The 19,618-nt window shown below is 50.8% G+C and overlaps 1 protein-coding gene across 1 annotated transcript in view; it reads left to right on the forward strand.

Annotated features, from left to right (window-relative positions):
* LOC119389326 (neprilysin-1) overlaps window positions 1-19,618 on the forward strand; it is a 206,751-nt gene that overhangs the window by 180,039 nt on the left and 7,094 nt on the right. The window contains exon 6 of the mRNA XM_049415052.1: window positions 3,562-3,651. Within this exon, the coding sequence (XP_049271009.1) occupies window positions 3,562-3,651 (90 nt within the window). The remainder of the gene's footprint in view (window positions 1-3,561; window positions 3,652-19,618) is intronic.

Raw genomic sequence — 19,618 nt, forward strand, 5'->3', positions numbered from 1 at the left:
GTTGCGGTTACGTCGCGGCGTCGGGTCACGGCTACGTCGGTTTGCATCGCTACTTCCGCGTTGCGTCGTCAGGTCTGCTTCCGGTCACAGTTTCGTCTTCAGGACGTCGACTTCGTTCGGCGTGCGGCGGGGGCTCGGAACTTCGTCGCGATGTCATCGTCGACGGCGGAGGATCTTCAGCGTTTCGTCGTTCAGCAACCGCACCTCCATCGGTTGTTGCCCTTAGTTTTCCGGATATGGGCTAGGCGACCGGCCCCGGTTTGGGCCAGTGTACTGCCGGCGGTGCGGTGACATGTAGCGGCCGGGCGACGGTGAGCGGGAAGGTCGTCGTTCTTGCCACTGTGTGCCTGTGAGGTAGTCGTCAATGTCGCGAGGCCGTTCGCTTGGCTGCGGGCGCGGCGCGTTGACGGCGAATCCGCGTAGCCCCATCTCTCGGTACTGGCAGCGGCAGTACGTGTGGCCGGCCTCCCCGCAGTGGTAGCGGGGAGGCAGAGGGGGCGGTTGTCAGGGGCGCGACAAACGTCGGTCTTCCTCGGCGTGTATCGCTGGCCGGCTGACGGGTGGTATGACGTCGGTGGTGGTGGTGGTGGTGCCTGGCGGCGGAACTGCTGGGGCGGCGCAGCGTCTTGACGTGGGCGAGGAGGGGGGCGTTGCGTCGGGCTGCAGCACCATAGCTCATTGCTTGCAGCTGCGGCGGTGTCGGCTGAGAAACACCCAGTGACTGTTGGATTTCCTCGCGTACAACGTCAGCAATCGACGTCACTTCGGGCGGTGCAAAAGGTGCGAGCTTTCGCAGCCCCTCTCGCACGATGGCTCGGATCGTTTCGCGCAAGTCGTCGGATCCGAGGGCATGAACAAGCGCTGTCTTGAAATGCGCGGCGATTGTACTGCCGGGTGCGCATCTCCAGCGTCTTCTCGATGGTCGTGGCTTCTGAGACGAATTCCTGGACGGTAGTCGGTGGATTCCTCATAAGTCCAGCGAAGAGCTGTTCCTTTACTCCTCGCATGAGGAAACGAACCTTCTTCTCTTCGGGCATGTCAGGGTCAGCATGGCGGAACAGTCGGTTCATCTTTTTCGCGAAGATTGTCACCTTTTCATTCGGGAGCTGCACCCGAGTTTCCAGTAATGCGGCGGCCCGTTCCTTTCGCACGACGCTTGTGAACGTTTCCAGGAGAAAGCGCTGCGAAAGATGTCCCAGGTTCGAAGATTGGATTCCCGATTCTCGAACCAAGTTCTTGCAGCGTCTTCCAGGTAAAAGTACACGTGACGCAGCTTGTCCTCGGTCTTCCAGTTGTTGAATGCTGAGACCCGTTCGAACGTCTCCAGCCAGGTTTCGGGGTCATCGCTTGGCGATCCATGGAAGGTAGGCGGCTCTCTGGGCGGCTGCATCACGACAGCTGCAGGGGACACTGCGGCTGTCATCGTGCCCGTTGTCTTCGTCGCCGTGGCTCTTGGCTTGTCCGGTAAGAGTCCAAATTGAGGGTTAGCCCTTTGAGTCTCCGGCTTGCTTGACTGTCCCTGATGGTGTCGGTGTCTTCTTCACGAGCGAGGCTGGGTTCACGGCTTGACGGGGGCGTCCGGAACATGAACGTACTCCGCACCTCCACCAGATGTCACGTGGTCGTGACGTCAACGAAGGCAGCAGTCAGCGCGTCAGACATGACTCTTTTATTTGACCGAACTTGTGGCCGGGAAACTAAAAAGCAATACACTGATAGCGGCGAACAGAGCGTCGACCGTCGATCAACTCACAAGCGGTGAAGCGCGTCGGCTTTTATACAGGCGCTATCGAAATTTCTAGCGATATCGCTGCTTGTTGCGCAATCTCTAGAATAAGCTCGAGTGTTCGCATCTTGCGCGCAATCTTAACAAAATGATCTACAATAATCGCGAAGCTTCTCGAACGGTCAGGTGCGGTTTGCGCTGAGCGTTGCTGACAGTCTTTGGGGGCAAAAACCGAATGCAGCAAAAGTGATAAGAAGAAACGCACGTGGCAATACATAGATATACGAGAGCTTGCATAATGTCTATTCGTGTTTGGCAGCTCTAGCACCGCTTGCTGTGTACGCACCTACGTTGACGCCTGGTGGCACATCTCCGTCCCGACGACTAACGTTCATGAATATGATTAAACATTTGTGGCAGCTGTAGTAGTTGACATACACTTGGACACAGCATATGGTGAATCCCGCACAAAGATGCCTTCATCGTACACATAATAAACACTAACTCGGCATACGTTCTTTCAAAGCGTCGTCATTTGAGGAAAGAAACGACAAGGTGTGCGCTCCCTAGCACTCGATGCCCTTGCACACGAAGCTGTAGACGACGGAGAAACATCGCTCGTCAATTTGGAAGCGCCACTACGCTGCCGAGGAGGCGTTACACTCCGACGCGAAGGGCGAATCGCGTAAGTGTGTCGTCATCGAATCGAATCACCGTGGACGCCGCATTTTAAAGACCATACAGTTTTCTACAATACTGCAGCGAAAGCCTCCGCCGCGCTGAGACTACCGAAACGCTCGCAGTCGGTACTCGTTCTTGTCATGATGCATTACTCGTGGCCTTCTAGAATGGCTCCGGCAAGGCGCCGTTGCTAGTGTTGCTCGGGCGTTCTATTCGCACGGGGAGAGCGTAATCAGAGAAAACGGTGTGACAACCAAAAGAGCGTCGGTTATTGGACGCTGAGCTTCTTTACTGAGCTAGGGGCTGAGGTCGCCATCCCTTGGAATGTTAGAGTCAAGAGAAAGATCACACCACGGCCGGGCTATAAACGTGATCGGAAACACGACGCGCGTCGTGTCTCCCCTCTAGTCTGTCCGTGATTTCTCATGGTTCGAGCGGGGAACGCGGAATGACAGCCAGGCGAGCGTCGAATCGCCACTTCTTAATATGGATGAGTGCTATGAGCGAGGCTTGGGCTAAAGCCGCCACCTCGCGGTGTAAGGCGTTGACAAAACTACACTTCTTTCGGAAACGTGCCGGATGAGACAAGGGTGCATGTAACGGCGCGTTTCCGGAGCTAATCGCGGAGGCCATGCATTACATTACTCTGCCGCTCCCAGAAGGCCACATCACCCCGCGAATCAAGAGCACTCTGAGAGGAAAGCGTGAGAGATAAAAAGCGCGTTCGTAAGGCCTCCTGCATGTGTCGCCGTGGTGCAGTGGTAAGAGCGTCCCTCACATATTGTCGCGGACTCAGAAGTCGTGGGTTCGACTCCCATTTACAGGACTCTTTCTAGTTCTTTTTTTTGCTATCTGATCATGTGCATTTTGCTGACGTATTTACGTGATGGAAGTACGTCATGAAAGTCTTGGTGGACACCGGCATAAAACACTTTCGTGTTAAAAAAGTAGGAATCGTGATACCACGGTAGCACTAGTCCGTGTTAAGCGTTCGCACCGTTTCAGCACACCCAAGCTAACATTGATATCTGGGCTGAGGATGATGGCAAGATATAGACCCTCAACAAAGCATTCATCACATTTCGAGATATAAGGGACAGATAAAAGCGGCCGTCCTTCGGTGAGCTCTCCACTTATCGCATTTTTCTCCCCAGCTTTCCAAGTACCAGACTCTGCGGGAGCTGACGGAATTCAGCAGCGACAACATCGTTGCTCTGGACAAGCTCCAGCAAGGGCCCACATTGGTGAGGAGTCAGTCTTTTTTGTTTCACAGTAGAGAGAAGACGACGGGGCTGGCAAATGCCGCCATTCGGATAACGTACATATTTGAAAGCAGAATCGATTCCTGCTCACCACGCATGCCGTTCTAGAAGGTTTTTTTCAAAGGTGACACAAACATTTTCTTTTGTGTTGGCGAATACAAGTAGAAGAAACCTCTCATATTGTTGTTGTACATTTCTTCCACGAGGAAAAACTCTATGCTTGCCACGGCCGCTATTTCTATTTCATCCGAAAGATGTATACTGCCATGGGTTCTGCGCACATGCGTGATCATCGCGTAGAATGTTATCGCAATTGTTCTTCACTTGGCATGCTCAAGTTTTACTGCTTTATACTTTGTTGTATGGGATTTCGATATGCATGCGTGAAGCCGTCGCATGTGTCGAAAACATGGTGGATCCCTCCGTCACAGTAATCGGTTTAACACGAAAATGGCACGTTTCCTCGCAGAAGTAGTTGAATGTTTATTATACTCTGATATACGAGAGCTTGAACAACGTCTATTGGTGTTTGGCAGAGCACCGCTTCATGTGGACGCATCCACGTTGACGCCTGGTGACGCATCTCAATCTCGATTTCTGTGGTAGCGGTAGGGGTTAATCTGCGCACAGCATACGCTGAATCAAAGATGGCTTCAACTTGCACATAACAAGCAATAACTCGTCATGCACTCTTTCAAAGCGCCGTCATTTGAGGAGAGAAACGGCAAGGTGTGCGCTCCCTAGTGGTCGGCGCCAGTGCACTCGAAGCTGTAGGCGACGGAGAAACACCGTTAGTCCATTTGCTAACGCTATAGCTAGGAGGCGTCGCACGCTGACGCGAAAGGCGAATCGCAGAACTGCGTCGTCACCGAATCGAATCACCGTGGACACCACATTTCACCGACTATAGAGTGGTGACCGCAGCGGTGGCTACATGGTAGAGCGTCCGCTTCCAATGCGGTAGGTGCCGGGTTTGATTCCCAGTGCCGACAGGAAACCCACCGATTTTTCCTAAAAGGGCAGAGGAGTGCACCGACTTGGCGCTTGGTTGTTCGTAGGCACTTATCTGGAAACGTGGCCCATAAGGTTCTGTAAAGGCGCACCTTGACCCACCACAGCCGTGGTGAAGCATCCGCCGCTGCTGTGGGAGAATTGCAGCCACCTTTCGGTGAAATAGGGATAAGCGCACTTCAGGCCTGAAGCTCGGTAGAACAAAGTACGTAGTCGCTTGGGAGGGCACCCACCCTGTGGGAAATTGGCGGTATGGGACTGGCAGACCTGAAAATAAGGTCATCCTCTTTTATGGGCTAAGCACCTTAGGGCCGAGGCTTGTCCGTCCATCCGCGTCTGGCCGTCACCGTACGCGAAACCGACAGAGCTCGCGCCAAAGAGAAGTCTTCTTCATCTTGTTCTTTGAACGCCTTGATGATAAGTGAGCGCACCCTGGCGCCAAGGAGAACTTTCTTCCTCTTGTTGGCCGAGGCTTGTCCGTCCATCCGCGTCCGGCGGTCATGGTACACGAAACCGAAACCGACAGCACTGTGTACAGTCGAAACCGAAAACATCTCACAAAAATAAGATGACAAAAATGCCGTAAAAACAAGACGTCTAACGGGTAACAAACGGCGAACAAGCGCAAAAATGAAATGACCAAACACCGCAGGCACGTAGCCAGAATTTTTTTTCGGGGGGGGGGGGGGGGGGGGCCTAAGGCCTAATTATTCGAAAGAAAGTCTTTTCATGGTAAAATGAAAAAAAAAGTTGCCCGGGAATATAAAAGGCTGGACGAATTTCGGGGGGGGGGGGGCCCGGGCCCTCGCCCCCCCCCCCTTGCCTACGTGCCTCAAACACCGTAAGAACACCGACATTAAGCGCCCATCACTCAAGCATATGACAGCACAATGCATGCTGCAGTGAAAAATACACGAGAGTCACGGGCGATTTGCGGTAACACCGAACGATCCCCTTGTGCTTCGCCCACTCACCATCATTCACTTCGTGGAGATGCGTTGATTGTTACCGACCGTACAGTTTCCTACAACATTGCAGCGAAAGCCTCCGCTGTGCTGGGACTACCATAGTCTTGCAGGCCCTTCTGCTCGATCTTGAACATGACGGCGGACTTTCCCCACGACGCTCTATGTCGTCACACTTGGTTGTATTTATGTTTCGAGAAGTCCTGGGTAGAGAGGATGCTATTTCTGGGAAAGGAGGCGCCTCTCTCTGTAGGCACCCAAAAAAACGTTGTTGGGGTGCGCTCTTCCGGCGACGCTTATGACGTCAGTCAGCTAGGCTGTTCACTTCGACCTACAAGTAAATCAGTGCATGTGCTTTGCTCCTAATTACAAAGTTCTCGCGAATAGGCGCACCTTTGGTTACATCCAGTGGCGTGCGAACTTGTTCGCGAGTATACATATTGTAACAAATTAGGAAAGAGACGTAGACACGTTCTCTGGACCGGCTGTTGTATTCTTCTCCCCTTCGTTCTCCTCTTCTTCGCGCTACCCAAGCATGCGCCCGAGCCCGTTGCCGCTCTTCGTCATTACACTCGGCCACGCTGCGAAATGTCCACCTCTGAAATAAAACCAGATTTTGGCGTTTCAGACCTCTACGGACACAATTCTTAATACGCGACACATGCACGCGGCAAAGTCGTCTCGCCTCCTTTTGTCTGCGCGCGAGTCAGAATCCGAGGACCGCACTCGCCAAGTGTTCTCGCCCAGTTGTTTGGTAATAATAAAGGGCCCTTCGAACTTCGCACATAGTTTCTTCGAAAGGGACGGTGTACCTCGTTGCACCCACACCTCTTCGCGGATAAGGTATGGCGGTGCCCGACGGTGGCGGCGGTCGTAATGTCGCTTTTGCGCCTGTTGGGCATACATTATCTTCTTGTGCGCCTCGGTTCGTATTTTGCGGCAAAGTGCCCCTCGTGCAGCAGAACGTCCAGGTTGTACAGGCGTGTCCAAGGAGAGTGTAGCGCCTAGTTTTTTTTTGGTAGTTGGCCGTAGACTATTTCGTATGGAGGGGTTCCGGCTGAACTCTGCGACGCCGTGTTAACTGCGTATGCATCTTTCCCAAGTCGGCCTCACCGGGCTTCTTGTTCGTACAATACGGTGCCAGTCTAGCTTGTAGGATCGCGAGTTGGGCTAGTTGGTGGATGTTCATCGTAATATAATCGACAGCGCCACGAGTTAAACACGGACAGAAAGAAGAGAAGGACACGGCGCTGTGTCCATCTCTTCTTTCTGGCCGTGTTTAACCCGTTGCGCTGTCGATTATATTACGATGACTAGCTTGTAGGGTCTGGTTCGACCTCTCTGTCAGGCCGTTCGCTTGTGGATGGTAGGCTGCCGCGAAATGATGCTCAACTCCCGCTTGCCGAAGTTGCTACGGAGCTCACGGCTGCGGAAAGTGGTCGACCTGTCGGAGATGAGTTTCTTAGGGAGGCCGTGTCTCCATTCGAAGTGGTCCCGCAGAAAATTTATGATGCAGATGGCGGCAAGGGAAGGCATGGCAGCGACCTCTATATATCTTGACAAATAGTCCACAGCGACTATAATATATCTGTTGCCTGCTTCCGATGCTGGAAAAAGCTAGGGGTGTGCGAATAGTGAAATTTCATCTCGAATCGAATTCGAATCGAATAGTGCCGAATAGTGGCCCAAAATATCGAATATGGAATCGAATATCGAACAGTATATTTACATGAAATGTGTACCGCCAGTTACGGCAAGACAAAGGAAAAATGAGGGACGTTACGGCGTGCTGACAGCTTCGTATGAGAACGGTAATGTTGTGCTTCATCGCCATGTGGGCTCCGGGCCCAAAAGTCTTCGGGCGCCCGTTCACAGCAGTGTTTTAACTGCGCGCCGGAGCGACGGGAGTTTCTGAACTAGTGGTGCGGTACCGCAGCGGCGACTGCCCAGTGTGCACAAATTTTTACATGCAAAGCCAATCACCGACGGTTTCGCAGGCCAAAGTCAGGTAGTTTTACGGCGCTTGCGGGCATATCCGACCGAACTACGTAAGTCCGTGCCTTCGTTTCTGGAGCGATGTTGTGAAGGACTTGACAGTTTTCTCATGTGTTCTTCTACGTGCGGAAATGACATAGTCTCCTTCAAGATCAACATGCGCTCGCTTTGGAACCAGGATGTTGGTGAAAGCGGAACGAACGGCGACGTCAGCGCTAGTTTTAGCCACCCCACCCTAACCAAGTTGCACCATTAGCCTTTGTCGCGTTTTAGATATTCGTCCTGTCGAATTATTCGAAACTTGGGATACTAGCTATTCGAAAGTCGAATCGAATTATTCGATTAGAAACTACTGGATTCGAATTCGAAACTGGAATATTCGCACACCCCTAGAAAAAGTCCGATGTGATCTATTCGCACAGTGTGAAAAATTATCTCCGGAGGCGTAATAGGTGTAAGTAATCTAGGTTGACAGCCCGGACGCCGTTTGTGCTGTTGGCACACGTTACAGCTTGCGACATACGAACGCACATTCCTGTCCGTTCTCGGCCACCAAAAGCGCTCTCGTGCTTTGCGCAATGTTGTTCGGTAGCCGACGGGGCCTCCTTCGGGTGTGTCGTGGGTGCAGGCCCGTAGCCAGAAATTTTTTTCGGGGGGCACTGGCTGAAAACCTTGACTATTTGAGAAAAACACCTATTTTTATTATTTATTTTTGGTCAAAACACCTACTTCACAAAAATTTCGAGGGGGGGGGGCGGGCCTAGCCCCCCCCCCCTCCCACTGGCTACGGGCCTGCGTGGATGGCATGCAGAAAACTCGAACGTAAGGAGGTAGGAATGACCAAAAGGTGGCGTTCGTCTTGCTTCTCCATCCAACGACGGCGATACAGCGTGCCGCGTAAAGCAAGCTTGGCGTTGCATCCCGTATATGGAATTCATAATTGTGTCTAAATCTTTGTCGGCGCGTTGAGCATTCGAAACTTCGTGCTGTGAGAACATGATCCAGTCTTCGCGGTTTTGCAGGGAGCGTTCCTCTGTTGGCTTTCGCGATAGGGCATCCGCAACCTGGTTTTGTGCTCCTGCGCGGTGACGGATGTTGTAAGTGTAATCTTGCAGCCGAACTATCCACCATGCAAACTTGTGCTTAGGGTGCTGTTTAGCGAACATACACGCCACAACGGAGTTATCCGTTACAATAGCGAATTGCCGGCCAAACAGGGAGTGACGGAACTTCTCGTCTACGCTCCAGACGACAGCCAGGCACTCTAGTTCGTTGGAGTGGTAACGGCGCTCCGCGTCAGACAGTTTGCGGCTGGCGTAGGCGACGACGTCCTCACGTCCGTACGGGTCACGCTGTATGAGAACTGCCCCTATACTAACTTGACTTGCATCGGCGTGTTCCTCTGTAGTCCATTTTTCATTGAAGTGGCACAGAACAGGGCTATAGGTCAATTGAAATTTAAGGGTCCGGAAGGCGTCGTCCTGTGAAGGTCCCCGCTGAAATTGCGTTCCTTTCCTTAACAGGTCCGTGAGCGGTGCAGCTGGTGACGCAAAGTTGGGGACAAACTTGCGTAAGTACGACGCGATTTGCAGGAATACCTTCAGCTATTTAATACAGGTTGGCATGGAATAGTTCGTCACCGCTTGAATTCTTTCAGGAAGGGCCTACACGCCGTCCTAAAATACGGTATACCCGAGATAGGGTGTTGTCGTCAAGCCAAACTGACATTTTTCCCGGTTAAGGCGGAATCCAGCGTCATGCAGCCTCTTCAGAACTCCGTCGAGATTTCGCAGATGCTCTTCTTCTGTTACACCGATAACAAGGATGTCGTCGAGGTACACAACGCAAGCTTGGTCTTTCAGCGAACCCAGTACTGTATCCATGGCTCGCTGGAACGTGCTTGGGGCTGTTCGCAGCCCGAAATGCATGCGGTTGAACTCGTACAAGCCAGAACGCGTACGAAAAGCCGTCTTGCACATATACTCTTCAGCGACATTGATTTGCCAATACCCCGCGTATGGTGTGCTTATTTAGCTCCCTGAAGTCCACAGACAATCGTAGGCTACCGTTCTTTTTGCGGACTAAAACGACAGGCGCAGCCCATGGACTAGAACACGGCCTGATTACATTAGCGCCTAGCATTTCTTCTATTTGTTCGCCAATCACGGCCCGCTTTCTTTCTACCTATCGCCGTAACGGCACAGACACCGGCGGATCATTGTCAGTCGGTATACGATGTACTAGTAAGCTAACTGTGCCGGGAAGCTGCGCAGTACTATCGGTGAAAAGTGATTTGTGCCTTTTGAGCACGTCTGAGATTGAGTGCAGCGTTGCTGGCTCGCCTTAGGAACTTTTATCCGGAGAAGTACTCGGGGTCAAGCCGCAGATATTGACGCCGTCGGCATCTACGTATGGTGAGCTGCACTTGACCTGACATGATGTAGTCCGCTCCCAGAATCATGTCAGCGAGTAGGTCCTCGAAGACGGGAACGGCGGCAAGTCACTTGCTCCCAGTTTGGGTGTGTAGCTGCAGGTCTACCGCACCTACAGGGAGTACGCTGCCACCGAGGCCGCGTAGGGGCAGCTCGGTCCAAGGCTAGAGGGTGACTGGGGCGTGACGGCGAAGCAGCGCCGTTCGCTGGGCTCCAGTATCCTCGAATGTCGTGAGCTCACCGATGCCGTCGGCGAGGACCCGAACTGTTGGAAGTGGCTGCGCTTATAACTGGATGGCTTGACGTGGCGCTTGTGGGCAGTCCTTGTATCCATGCCCGAAGCGCCCGCAGGAAAAGCATCCGCGCCGCGTGGTTCCTGTGGGGAGACTGCAGGAGCATCTTGCAGTTTCCTGCAACTCTGCCGCCTGTCGGATAAAAGCATCGATGTCATTTAGGGCTGTCTGCACTGACGTATGGCCGCGTGTGTCGAATCGTATATGCCATCGACGACATACTGTCTGGCTGCCGGAAAGGGCCAGGCAGTATCGCAAGCTTGTAGGAGGCGTAATTTGTCGCAGATGTATGCGGCAATGTCTTCAGTTAGGGCTTGCCGGCTTGACCGCATCTCCATGAAGCGAGTGTCATAGGCTCTCGGAAGCGGTGCAAATGTCGACGTGAGGGCCGCGCACCAAGTGAGGCATACTTGCTTCCCTGAAGACGGTTCCAGGCTTGTGCAGCTCCTCAGAGGTGCCCTTCCGCGACGGATTTCTTGGTAGACTCAGGCCCAGAATATTTCGTGGCGACAGGGTCGATGGTCGAGAACCTAGGATCGTCCTGAAACCCGTGAAATTCCGGAATAGCAGTCTCAGGTAGCGGCCCAAGCGCGGCGCATCCAATGGCGGAAGTGCAACTGCTTGCCATGTTGGTGAGGTGTTGCGTCAACACGTCCAACAACTGGGTCATTTCGGAGTCGCAACCCTGTGGTTGAGCCGCCGTGGAGGCCTGGACGCTGTCCCCGGAAGGTAGTAGCTGCGAGTCCGAAAGCACTCGTCCGCTTCGAAGGGTGATAGAGGCAGGTGATTAACGTCTCCTGATTGCTCTGTGTTTCGCGACTGCGCCATTGTAACGAAATGAGAAAAGAGACGTAGACACGTCCTCTGGACCGGCTGTTCCATTCTCCCCTCTCGTTCTCCTCTTCGCGCTTCCCGAGCATGTGCCCGAGCCGCTCTTCTTCATTACAATATATATATATATATATATATATATATATATATATATATATATATATATATACGCACACACACAGTAAAGCCTCGGTGATACGATCACGGCTTGTACGCATTTCGGGGTGATACGAACGTTTCTGTGGTCCCGGCCAAGGCCCATTTGACTGCAATGTATTGGAGTTCGGTTGTTGCGAACCGATTCTCACCCCGCGACGTTTGATACGAACGTACGCTAGCGCACAGGTACGAACAGGTGCTGCCCGCGCTGTCGGGGAAGGCGCGGCAGTCACGCGTGGTCGCGGGCGTGCGCGCTGCGCGACCATCAACGGTGCGTCGTTGCCTCCGACATAGTGCGCGCGAATCTTGGAGGCCTTTATGCGCCTTCGCCTTTACATTACAGATGGCGTTGACGTCGCGGTTTTCTTTTGTTGTTTTTTTTTCCCGACGCGTTGACGCGTGCTCCTATGCTCGAGGAAGCAGCGTCTTTGTACTGTGATAACACGTGCCTGCCACGTCGATGCGAGCCATAACCACGCAATCAGACGTTCTATGAAACAAAACTGAAACTTGGGCTGCGGGTCCGTCTTGAAGTCCCATGAAAGGTGGACGAAGACCCCAAGAGACGAAGCTGACGGTCTTGGCGAAGGAGCTAGGCCTCGCAACACCCGCCAACTCTCCGATTTACACGGGAGACTCCCGAATTTTGAGCCATCGTGCCCGCGACGCGGCGGAGGGGCAAGGCCTCTCTGTCCCGACATGGGAGCGGCCCGCTGCGCGCTAATTGCGCGCACCGAAGGACCTCAATAAAGTAATTCATCCATCCATCCATTCCCGATTGTGCGGTCATGGCCGTAAATCTCCCGAAAAGCGCCCCCAACACCACCGCGATAAGAAAATAACAGCATCAAAGGACAGCGATTCTACAATTTTCTTTCCTTGATCTATCGCGTGCAAAGCGCTTCTTAAGTCACTTTAGCCGCAGTACTCTGCTGTCATGCAGAAAAGCGTAGTACGATTAGGAAGGGGCAACTAGCGGTCACGGGTCACAACACGTCTGGTTCATTAATTACACACGCGCGCATGCACCGTATATTGACCAGTGCAAGTATGATCGTTGAGCTCTAAACACTTTACTGGCAATCATTGAGAGCCGTTCATGACGTCGCTGCGGCCCTGAGAAACACTGAATCAAAACGTATGCCAACTTTTTTTTGTCGCATACTAATTTTTCATGTTTTCTGGTGATACGAATTTCCGATGACACGAATATTTTTGGTCACCCCGCGAGATTCGTATCACTGAGGTTTATATATATATATATATATATATATATATATATATATATATATATATATATATATATATATATATACGGAGAGAGAGAGAGCGAAAGAGAACTTGTTCGTTCGCACTCAGTTTGGAGTGATTTTTGATATAGAATGAGAATTTGCTTAGCTCTATTTAATAGCATTATAGAAGTACAGTCAGTTTTACGTAGCATACACTGGGACAACCATACATAGGCTATGCGTGTTATGCGTGTAATGGTATTACAAGCAACACTTTTTATACAATAACCACACAACTTTATGCATCAATACAATTATGTCCATGGCGGCCTTACCTGTATTAGATTTGTGTCATTCAATGAAATTTCGTTGATGTCTAAAAGCTGCTCACTAATAGAGAGTTTGAGAATTGGGGACCCAAGACGCTGGGTCCCCAAGCTGCGTCGGGCAGCGTGCGCTTGCGTTCGGATGATCAGCAGAGTTTGAGAATTGGGCCAATGCAGGCTGCGCGTTGGGCAAGCGCACGGAGCGCCACACTGACGAAATTTATATCATGCGAGATACGGGAGCCGTGGCCCGCGCTGTGTCTTCTCGCTGGTGACCCAAGACCCCTTGGGGACCCACGCTAGTTTTCAAGCTTTGCGTCTTGAGTCAACGCAAGCGCCAGAGCCCAAGAGTGGCTTGGGCTCTGCGCATGCGCCTTGGCGGCTTGCAAGCTTCTTGGGTCCTCAAGCTCCTTGGGGCCCAAATTCCCAAACTCTCTGTTAATTGCGTTTCAGTGCACAGCCTTTTCACGGCGATAAGGTTAAGGAAAGGCTGGATTGCGGCATAAGGTTTGTTTATGAAACGCGTTAAGGTGCCGAAAAGGTAAGGAAGGCAAAAGATAAGGATAAGGTCGGTTTAGGCCCGTATTCACAAACCGACCTTATCCTTATCTTTTGCCTTCCTTACCTTTTCGGCATCTTAACGCGTTTCATAAACAAACCTTATGCCGCAATCCAGCCTTTCCTTAACCTTATCGCCGTGAAAAGGTGGCGTTCGCTAAGGTAGCCCGGTTAAGGTAGACCTTAAGGCGCCACTTAGGCGGCGCGCTATGGCTGATTACGCAAGAAGCTTTACAATGTCATTAAAGAAAAGGTGACGTACGCTACCGGCATCCATATGTGCAATTTATGCTGCGAGTGCTCGGGAACCGTCAAAATTCCATGGAAGAGTTCAGCGACGATGTGTTGCTGAGCAGATTCCGCTCATCGAAGCGAGCACTTTATGTCCCCGAGCTTGCCGCTGGAAACGACCCTCACTACCTCGGCTTTCCCGTGCCACCGCTCCTTCAGCTGCTGGTGGCGGTGTTTCTGCGGCTCAGATGCTTTTCAAATCGTGAATGGTGACATCCACACTGCCCCTCATTATTAAACGTGTGAAAAAAATCAGTCAGAGTACGGCGCGGAAGCCGACGTGTTTCTCTGCAGAATGGAATATTTTTTACCTATTTTTGCACTCATGTAGCCGCTGCTCGGTGAGCAGCCGCACGTCGCTCTTGCTGCTTTGAGCTGCCCCCATTGTGTTGTCTTTCACTAACACCGCGTGCTATCACAATTTTTCGCTCTCACAATGCGACGCTTTCAAGTCGACGAGTAGCGCTCGATCTTCAGTGAAATTCAATTTTCGCCTTTCTGTAGCACTCAGTAACAAGCCTAAGGCCGGTATTCACAAACCAACCTTTTCCTTATCTTTTGCCCTCCTTACCTTTTCGGCCCCTTAAGGCGTTTCATAAACAAACCTTATGCCGCAATCCAGCCTTTCCTTAACCTTATCGCCGTGAAAAGGTGGCGTTCGATAAGGTAGCCCGGCAGGTACCTTAAGGCGCCACTTATGCGACGCAATATGGCGGGTCATGCAAGGAGTTTTTCCGATGTGATCGACTTCGTCGCGCTATTAAGAGAGGTTGAAGCTCGCAGTGCGCGTCCGTACGCGCAAATACCGCTGCGTGTGCTGAGGGACCGCGAAAATCCCATGGAAATCTTCAATGAGGACGAGTTCCTAAGCAGATACCGCTTCTCGAAACGAGCGGTTCTCGAGCTTCTCTCCGTGCTGCCGCTGGAACCGAGCCTCGACGGTCGCGGTTGCCCTGTGCCGCCACTTCTGCAGGTTCTGGTGGCCCTCCGATTCTACGGTGCCGGGACTTTTCAAGTTGTGAGTGCGGACTTGGTATCGCAGCCGACAGTGTCCCGCATCGTTAAACGAGTGACGAAAGTTATTGCGGGTACGTTGTTCCCTGCGCTCGTCAAGTTGCCGGATGTCACACAAGCAGGGCAAGTGATGGAAGAATTTTATCGCATTGCCAATTTTCCTGGCGTGACGGGATGCATCGACTGCACTCATGTGAAGATCAAGAGCCCTGGAGGCGACGATGCGGAGGTCTTCCGCTGCCGGAAGGGATATTTTTCCATCAACGTGCAGGTTCGTAAAAAGTGCATATAGTGTTTGCTGCTTTAAAATAATTTGATGAAATATATATATGTGCGGCTTCTAAAGCTATGTACGATGTATACGCTACACTAAACGCTATACAGTATACACATAACAAACCATTCGCGACACGCTTTGCCGTACTCGCCGTGTTTACTTAAACCCTTTGTTTTCCTCTCGCCATTACAACTGAAGTGGGGCCTAATGATCCGATCGAGTGACGTATGCACTAAGGATATAATTTTAGTGTCGAAGCAAGGGTGGTTTTTCACAATTGTAAAAGCTATGACATGTATTGAAACTGAAAATTAAGTTTATTTTTAACATATTAGCTCCATTTGAACCGTGATTCGCAGTAAGTTCAATGGCCTTACAGCCTTGTTTATCGCCAGGGCTCACCAGCTAAATGAGTGACGTTATGGTTGCGCATTTATACGTCACCGCGAGAGTAGTTTACCTGATTGCTGTGATCAATGTGCACAAATGAAAAAAAAATACATATTAGGATCGGCTTACAAGCAGACATCACGCCTGGTTTTTGCAGGCGGGACCTGGGCTGCAGTTTTTTGATGTTGTGGCCAGCTGGCCCGGCTCGAACCACGACAGCCGAATACCACGCTCGAGTTCGCTATGAGCAGGGTGATGTTCCTGGTCTGCTTTTGGGAGACATGGGTTATGCGTGCCATCGCTACCTGATGACTCCACTTAAGGACCCTGAAAACGCCGCAGAGTTCAGGTAAGTAAACTGGCGGTAGTAGTGCAAAGCCTTCACTAAAATTTATGTGTAATACTTCAATTAAAAGTGCATATGTTTCAGGTACAACCGCTCCCACAAGAAAACGAGATGCTCGGTGGAGAGGGCTTTTGGCATTTGGAAGAGGAGATTTCCGTGCCTCGACATGAGGATGCAGATCAAAGCAACTACATCTGCTCTGGTTATAACAGCGTGTGCTGCGCTACACAATTTCAGCCGACACCTGAATGACCCTCTTCCCCAAGACGACCAGGTCGTGCAGCCGCAGTCGTCTTCAACGCCCGCCCCTGCTGCCGCACATGGCTCTGCCGCACAGCCGAGTGATGCATTGCCGCCAGGCGAGCCAGTGGACACGGAAGACGGATTCAGAGCCCGCAGGCGCATTATTCGGGACTACTACACTCGCTAAGGACACATCGAAAGCAAGCAGTCGACTCTGTCATAAATGAATGACTGAATAAACTTTATTCTATGTCACTCCGGCAGTTTCTTTCGGGAGGGGTGGGGGGAAAGTATGTAATTTATTGTAGCTGCTTCTTCAGCAGCTCCACTTTTAACTTCAAGAGAAGAGACTTTGCTTCTGCATTCTTCAATTTTTGGTCATTAATTGCCTTTCTTTCTTTTCCCTCTGCTCGCATCATGCGCATGCGAAACAAGTGTTCCTTCCGCCTTTGCCTTCTTTCTTCCGCAACAGCCTCTAGGCCTGCCTCGAGTTCTTCCTCCAGCTTTGATGCTCGAGCTGTCTTTCGTCCTGTGCGTGTTGTCTCACCAGAAGCACAGAGAGTACTGTGGGAAATTTGTCTGCTTTGTTGAAGTGCGTTCGAATCATTCGAGGCTGGCTCAAGCATTGGTGTTGGATGTGAAAATACGACTTCATTTGCTGCTGCGTCTTGTACATCCGGGTCGAACATATCCAGGTCCCTTGGGGTGTCTGCAAGGCTGCCCAAATCTTCGGCGTGGTTAGAAGCTGGAAAGAAATAAACAATTCTTATTTTAGACACATTTTCTTTGCAATAAGCATTCGCGTTCATTAATATTTACACAAAAATTGAAGTTGACATTAGCGAGATAGCACCTCTTTGCAAGCATCACTAGACAACATTACTGCTGCAGGCACTGGCCATATATATGGAACATGATTACGATGAGAGAAATATTTATGATTTTTTTCTGTGACGAGAACAGGTAGCAAATTGATACGGAGCGTGGATATGATTGCCTGCTGCATGAACACTCTTTGTCTTTATACACTTCCCAAGAGGGCACAGGGGTAATGATTTCAAACAGCTATCGGGCAGTTTGTGGCAAATACACGAAATTCAACTAAAAAAATTAAAGCGAGGTATTTTGCGTCACCATATTTTTTTTTCAACTCCACATCATTTTGCAGGACGAATTTTAGCTGATCGGTTGAAAATATGACCAGCAGCACACTGCTATTTTCCAAGAGAAAATACATGATGTCACCTGTGAGCTGAGCGACTGGAACCGCCTGCATGGGTGCCAGCAGTGCTGCCACAGCTGGAGTGCAGCTATGGTCGTGAGTAGCCTTGTGCCGCGCCCGGTCGCTGTCGAATGGATTGTCGAGGCGGACCGACATATGTGAAGCCACAGCGCCGACTCTTTGCAGCTCGTCTGTCAGCGCACTCTCTGATGCTTGGCCGCCACCTGAAAAGCAGGAAGCGAGTGTCATCGTTACCGTGTTATCAAATTATTCAAGCCGCGATAGTCAACGCCTTGCTATACGTGTGCCACAAGTTGATTTATCCATAAACATAATTGTGTACGTGGCTCAGCACCTTTCTCATACCGTATACTCGTTACGCTACGCCAGATAAATTGCGACCACTCGATTACTTTCCGATAGCAGGGGCGTAGCCAGGAGGGGGGGGGGTTCAAACCCCCGAAAATTTTCAATTTTGCTTGCATATATATACACGCACACATACAAATGCGCCCCCGAACATAGATAAAGTATGGTTGAGCTCCCCCACCCCCCTCCGAAAAAAATTTCTGGCTGCAGCTCTGTCCGATATTATAAACGTGCATAACTACTGGTATCCGACGTGCAGTGCAATTACAGAAATTGCTTATTTATTTATTTATTTATTTATTTATACCCTACACGCCCGTGACGCACTACGTAAGTAAAATTTCTTAAAATTTATTGTATAACACAATGACTATAAGTGCATCTAATGATCCAAATGTACGTAAATCAAACCAAGTGAAACAATTATAATATTATAAGATCAAAAATCCCATTTCGTACGTTTCCAATAGGCCAAGGCGCGTCTTGCACGTACCGGTCGGCACTCCACAGTCTTTAGCCGGCGAAATGAGTATCATTTGCGCTATGTTTAAATATAATTGTGATGTTACGTGCCGTTACAGGACGTATATTTATAATTGCTGAAAAACAGGAGGCGACGAAAACGACTCACCAGTTCGAAACAACTCCTTTGTGTCAATTGCCTTGGCCCTGCGCCACTTTCCTTTCAAATTGTCCCAGCACTTGCGTAGCTGCTGCTCGGTGCGCGGCCGCACGTCGCTCTTGCTGTTGAACTCTTCTTCTATCTGTTTCCATTTTTTTTTCTTGTCTGTCAGTGACACCGCATCCGTCTTTTTATTTTCTATAACATTGCGATGCTTCTTAACCAAGTCGATGAGAAGCGCTCTCTCTTCTTCAGTAAAATTCACTTTTTTCTTTTCTGCTGCCATGGCGAATAATTGACCAAGCAACGTCAATAAGAAAAGAAATGCCTGCGCGCTCAATAACAAAACGGAGAGAAAGAAATGTACGCGCGCAACACACACGCACGCTTGCCGGGTGCTATAAATAGCCGCGCGTCCGTCGGTTGCCATGGAAACCGGCGGTTCGAGACGCAGGCGCGCGTCCGCAAGGAGCAGACGGCATGGCGAGACGCGGCGCGCGGAATTAAGGTTGGCAGCTTTTTCGGTACTCGCACGGGCATGCTTTTCTGTATTTATTTTATTGTTTAGAGGAACATGCAGCTATTTTTTTTTTGCTAATAAGCCATCAATAAGCCTGCAAACGTTCATAGCCTCGCTCCCATGCTCGTTCCTTATCACGACAAGGCCGCCTTCCGTAAGGCTACCTTAAAACCGAATAAGGCGAGCTTATGAAACGCACTGCGGCCTTTTCTTATCCTTACACTTTTCCCTTCCTTACGAAAGGCCACCTTTTAGCGTTAAGATAAGGTTGGTTTGTGAATACGGGCCTATGTATGATCCACGCAAACAGCCACACACGCAGGCAAACGGTCAAAAACCGCTCGCAACGCCACGCACCTGTCGGTGCTCTTGTGGAAACCAGCGCTTCGTGGACCGGCGCGTCTGACTCCGCATGTGCCGGCGCGTGTACGCGAGCCGCCGGTTGCTATGACAACGGAAGAAACGTTAACAAAGAAAAGGAGCAGAAGGCGCGGCCAGACGAGGCGCGTTCGTACCGAAACTTGTACGGGTATGCGTTCCTGCATTTTTCTTATTGTTTTGAGGAGCATACAGCTTTTATTTCCTGCTAATAAACCAACAATAAGCCAGTAAAAGTTCATAGCCTCGCTCCCATGCTCGTTCCTCATGACGACAAGGCCGCCTTCCGTAAGGCTACCTTAAAACCGAATAAGGCGAGTTTATGAAACGCACTGTGACCTTTTCTTATCCTTACACTTTTCCCTTCCTTACGAAAGTCCGCCTTATAGCGCTAAGATAAGGTTGGTTTGTGAATACGGGCGCACCTTTTCTTTTCATTAATTAATACTGCACTTTCTTGCACATGTTATATTTT

This window comes from Rhipicephalus sanguineus, chromosome 4 (assembly GCF_013339695.2).
Source record: "Rhipicephalus sanguineus isolate Rsan-2018 chromosome 4, BIME_Rsan_1.4, whole genome shotgun sequence".
Lineage (NCBI taxonomy): Eukaryota > Metazoa > Arthropoda > Arachnida > Ixodida > Ixodidae > Rhipicephalus > Rhipicephalus sanguineus.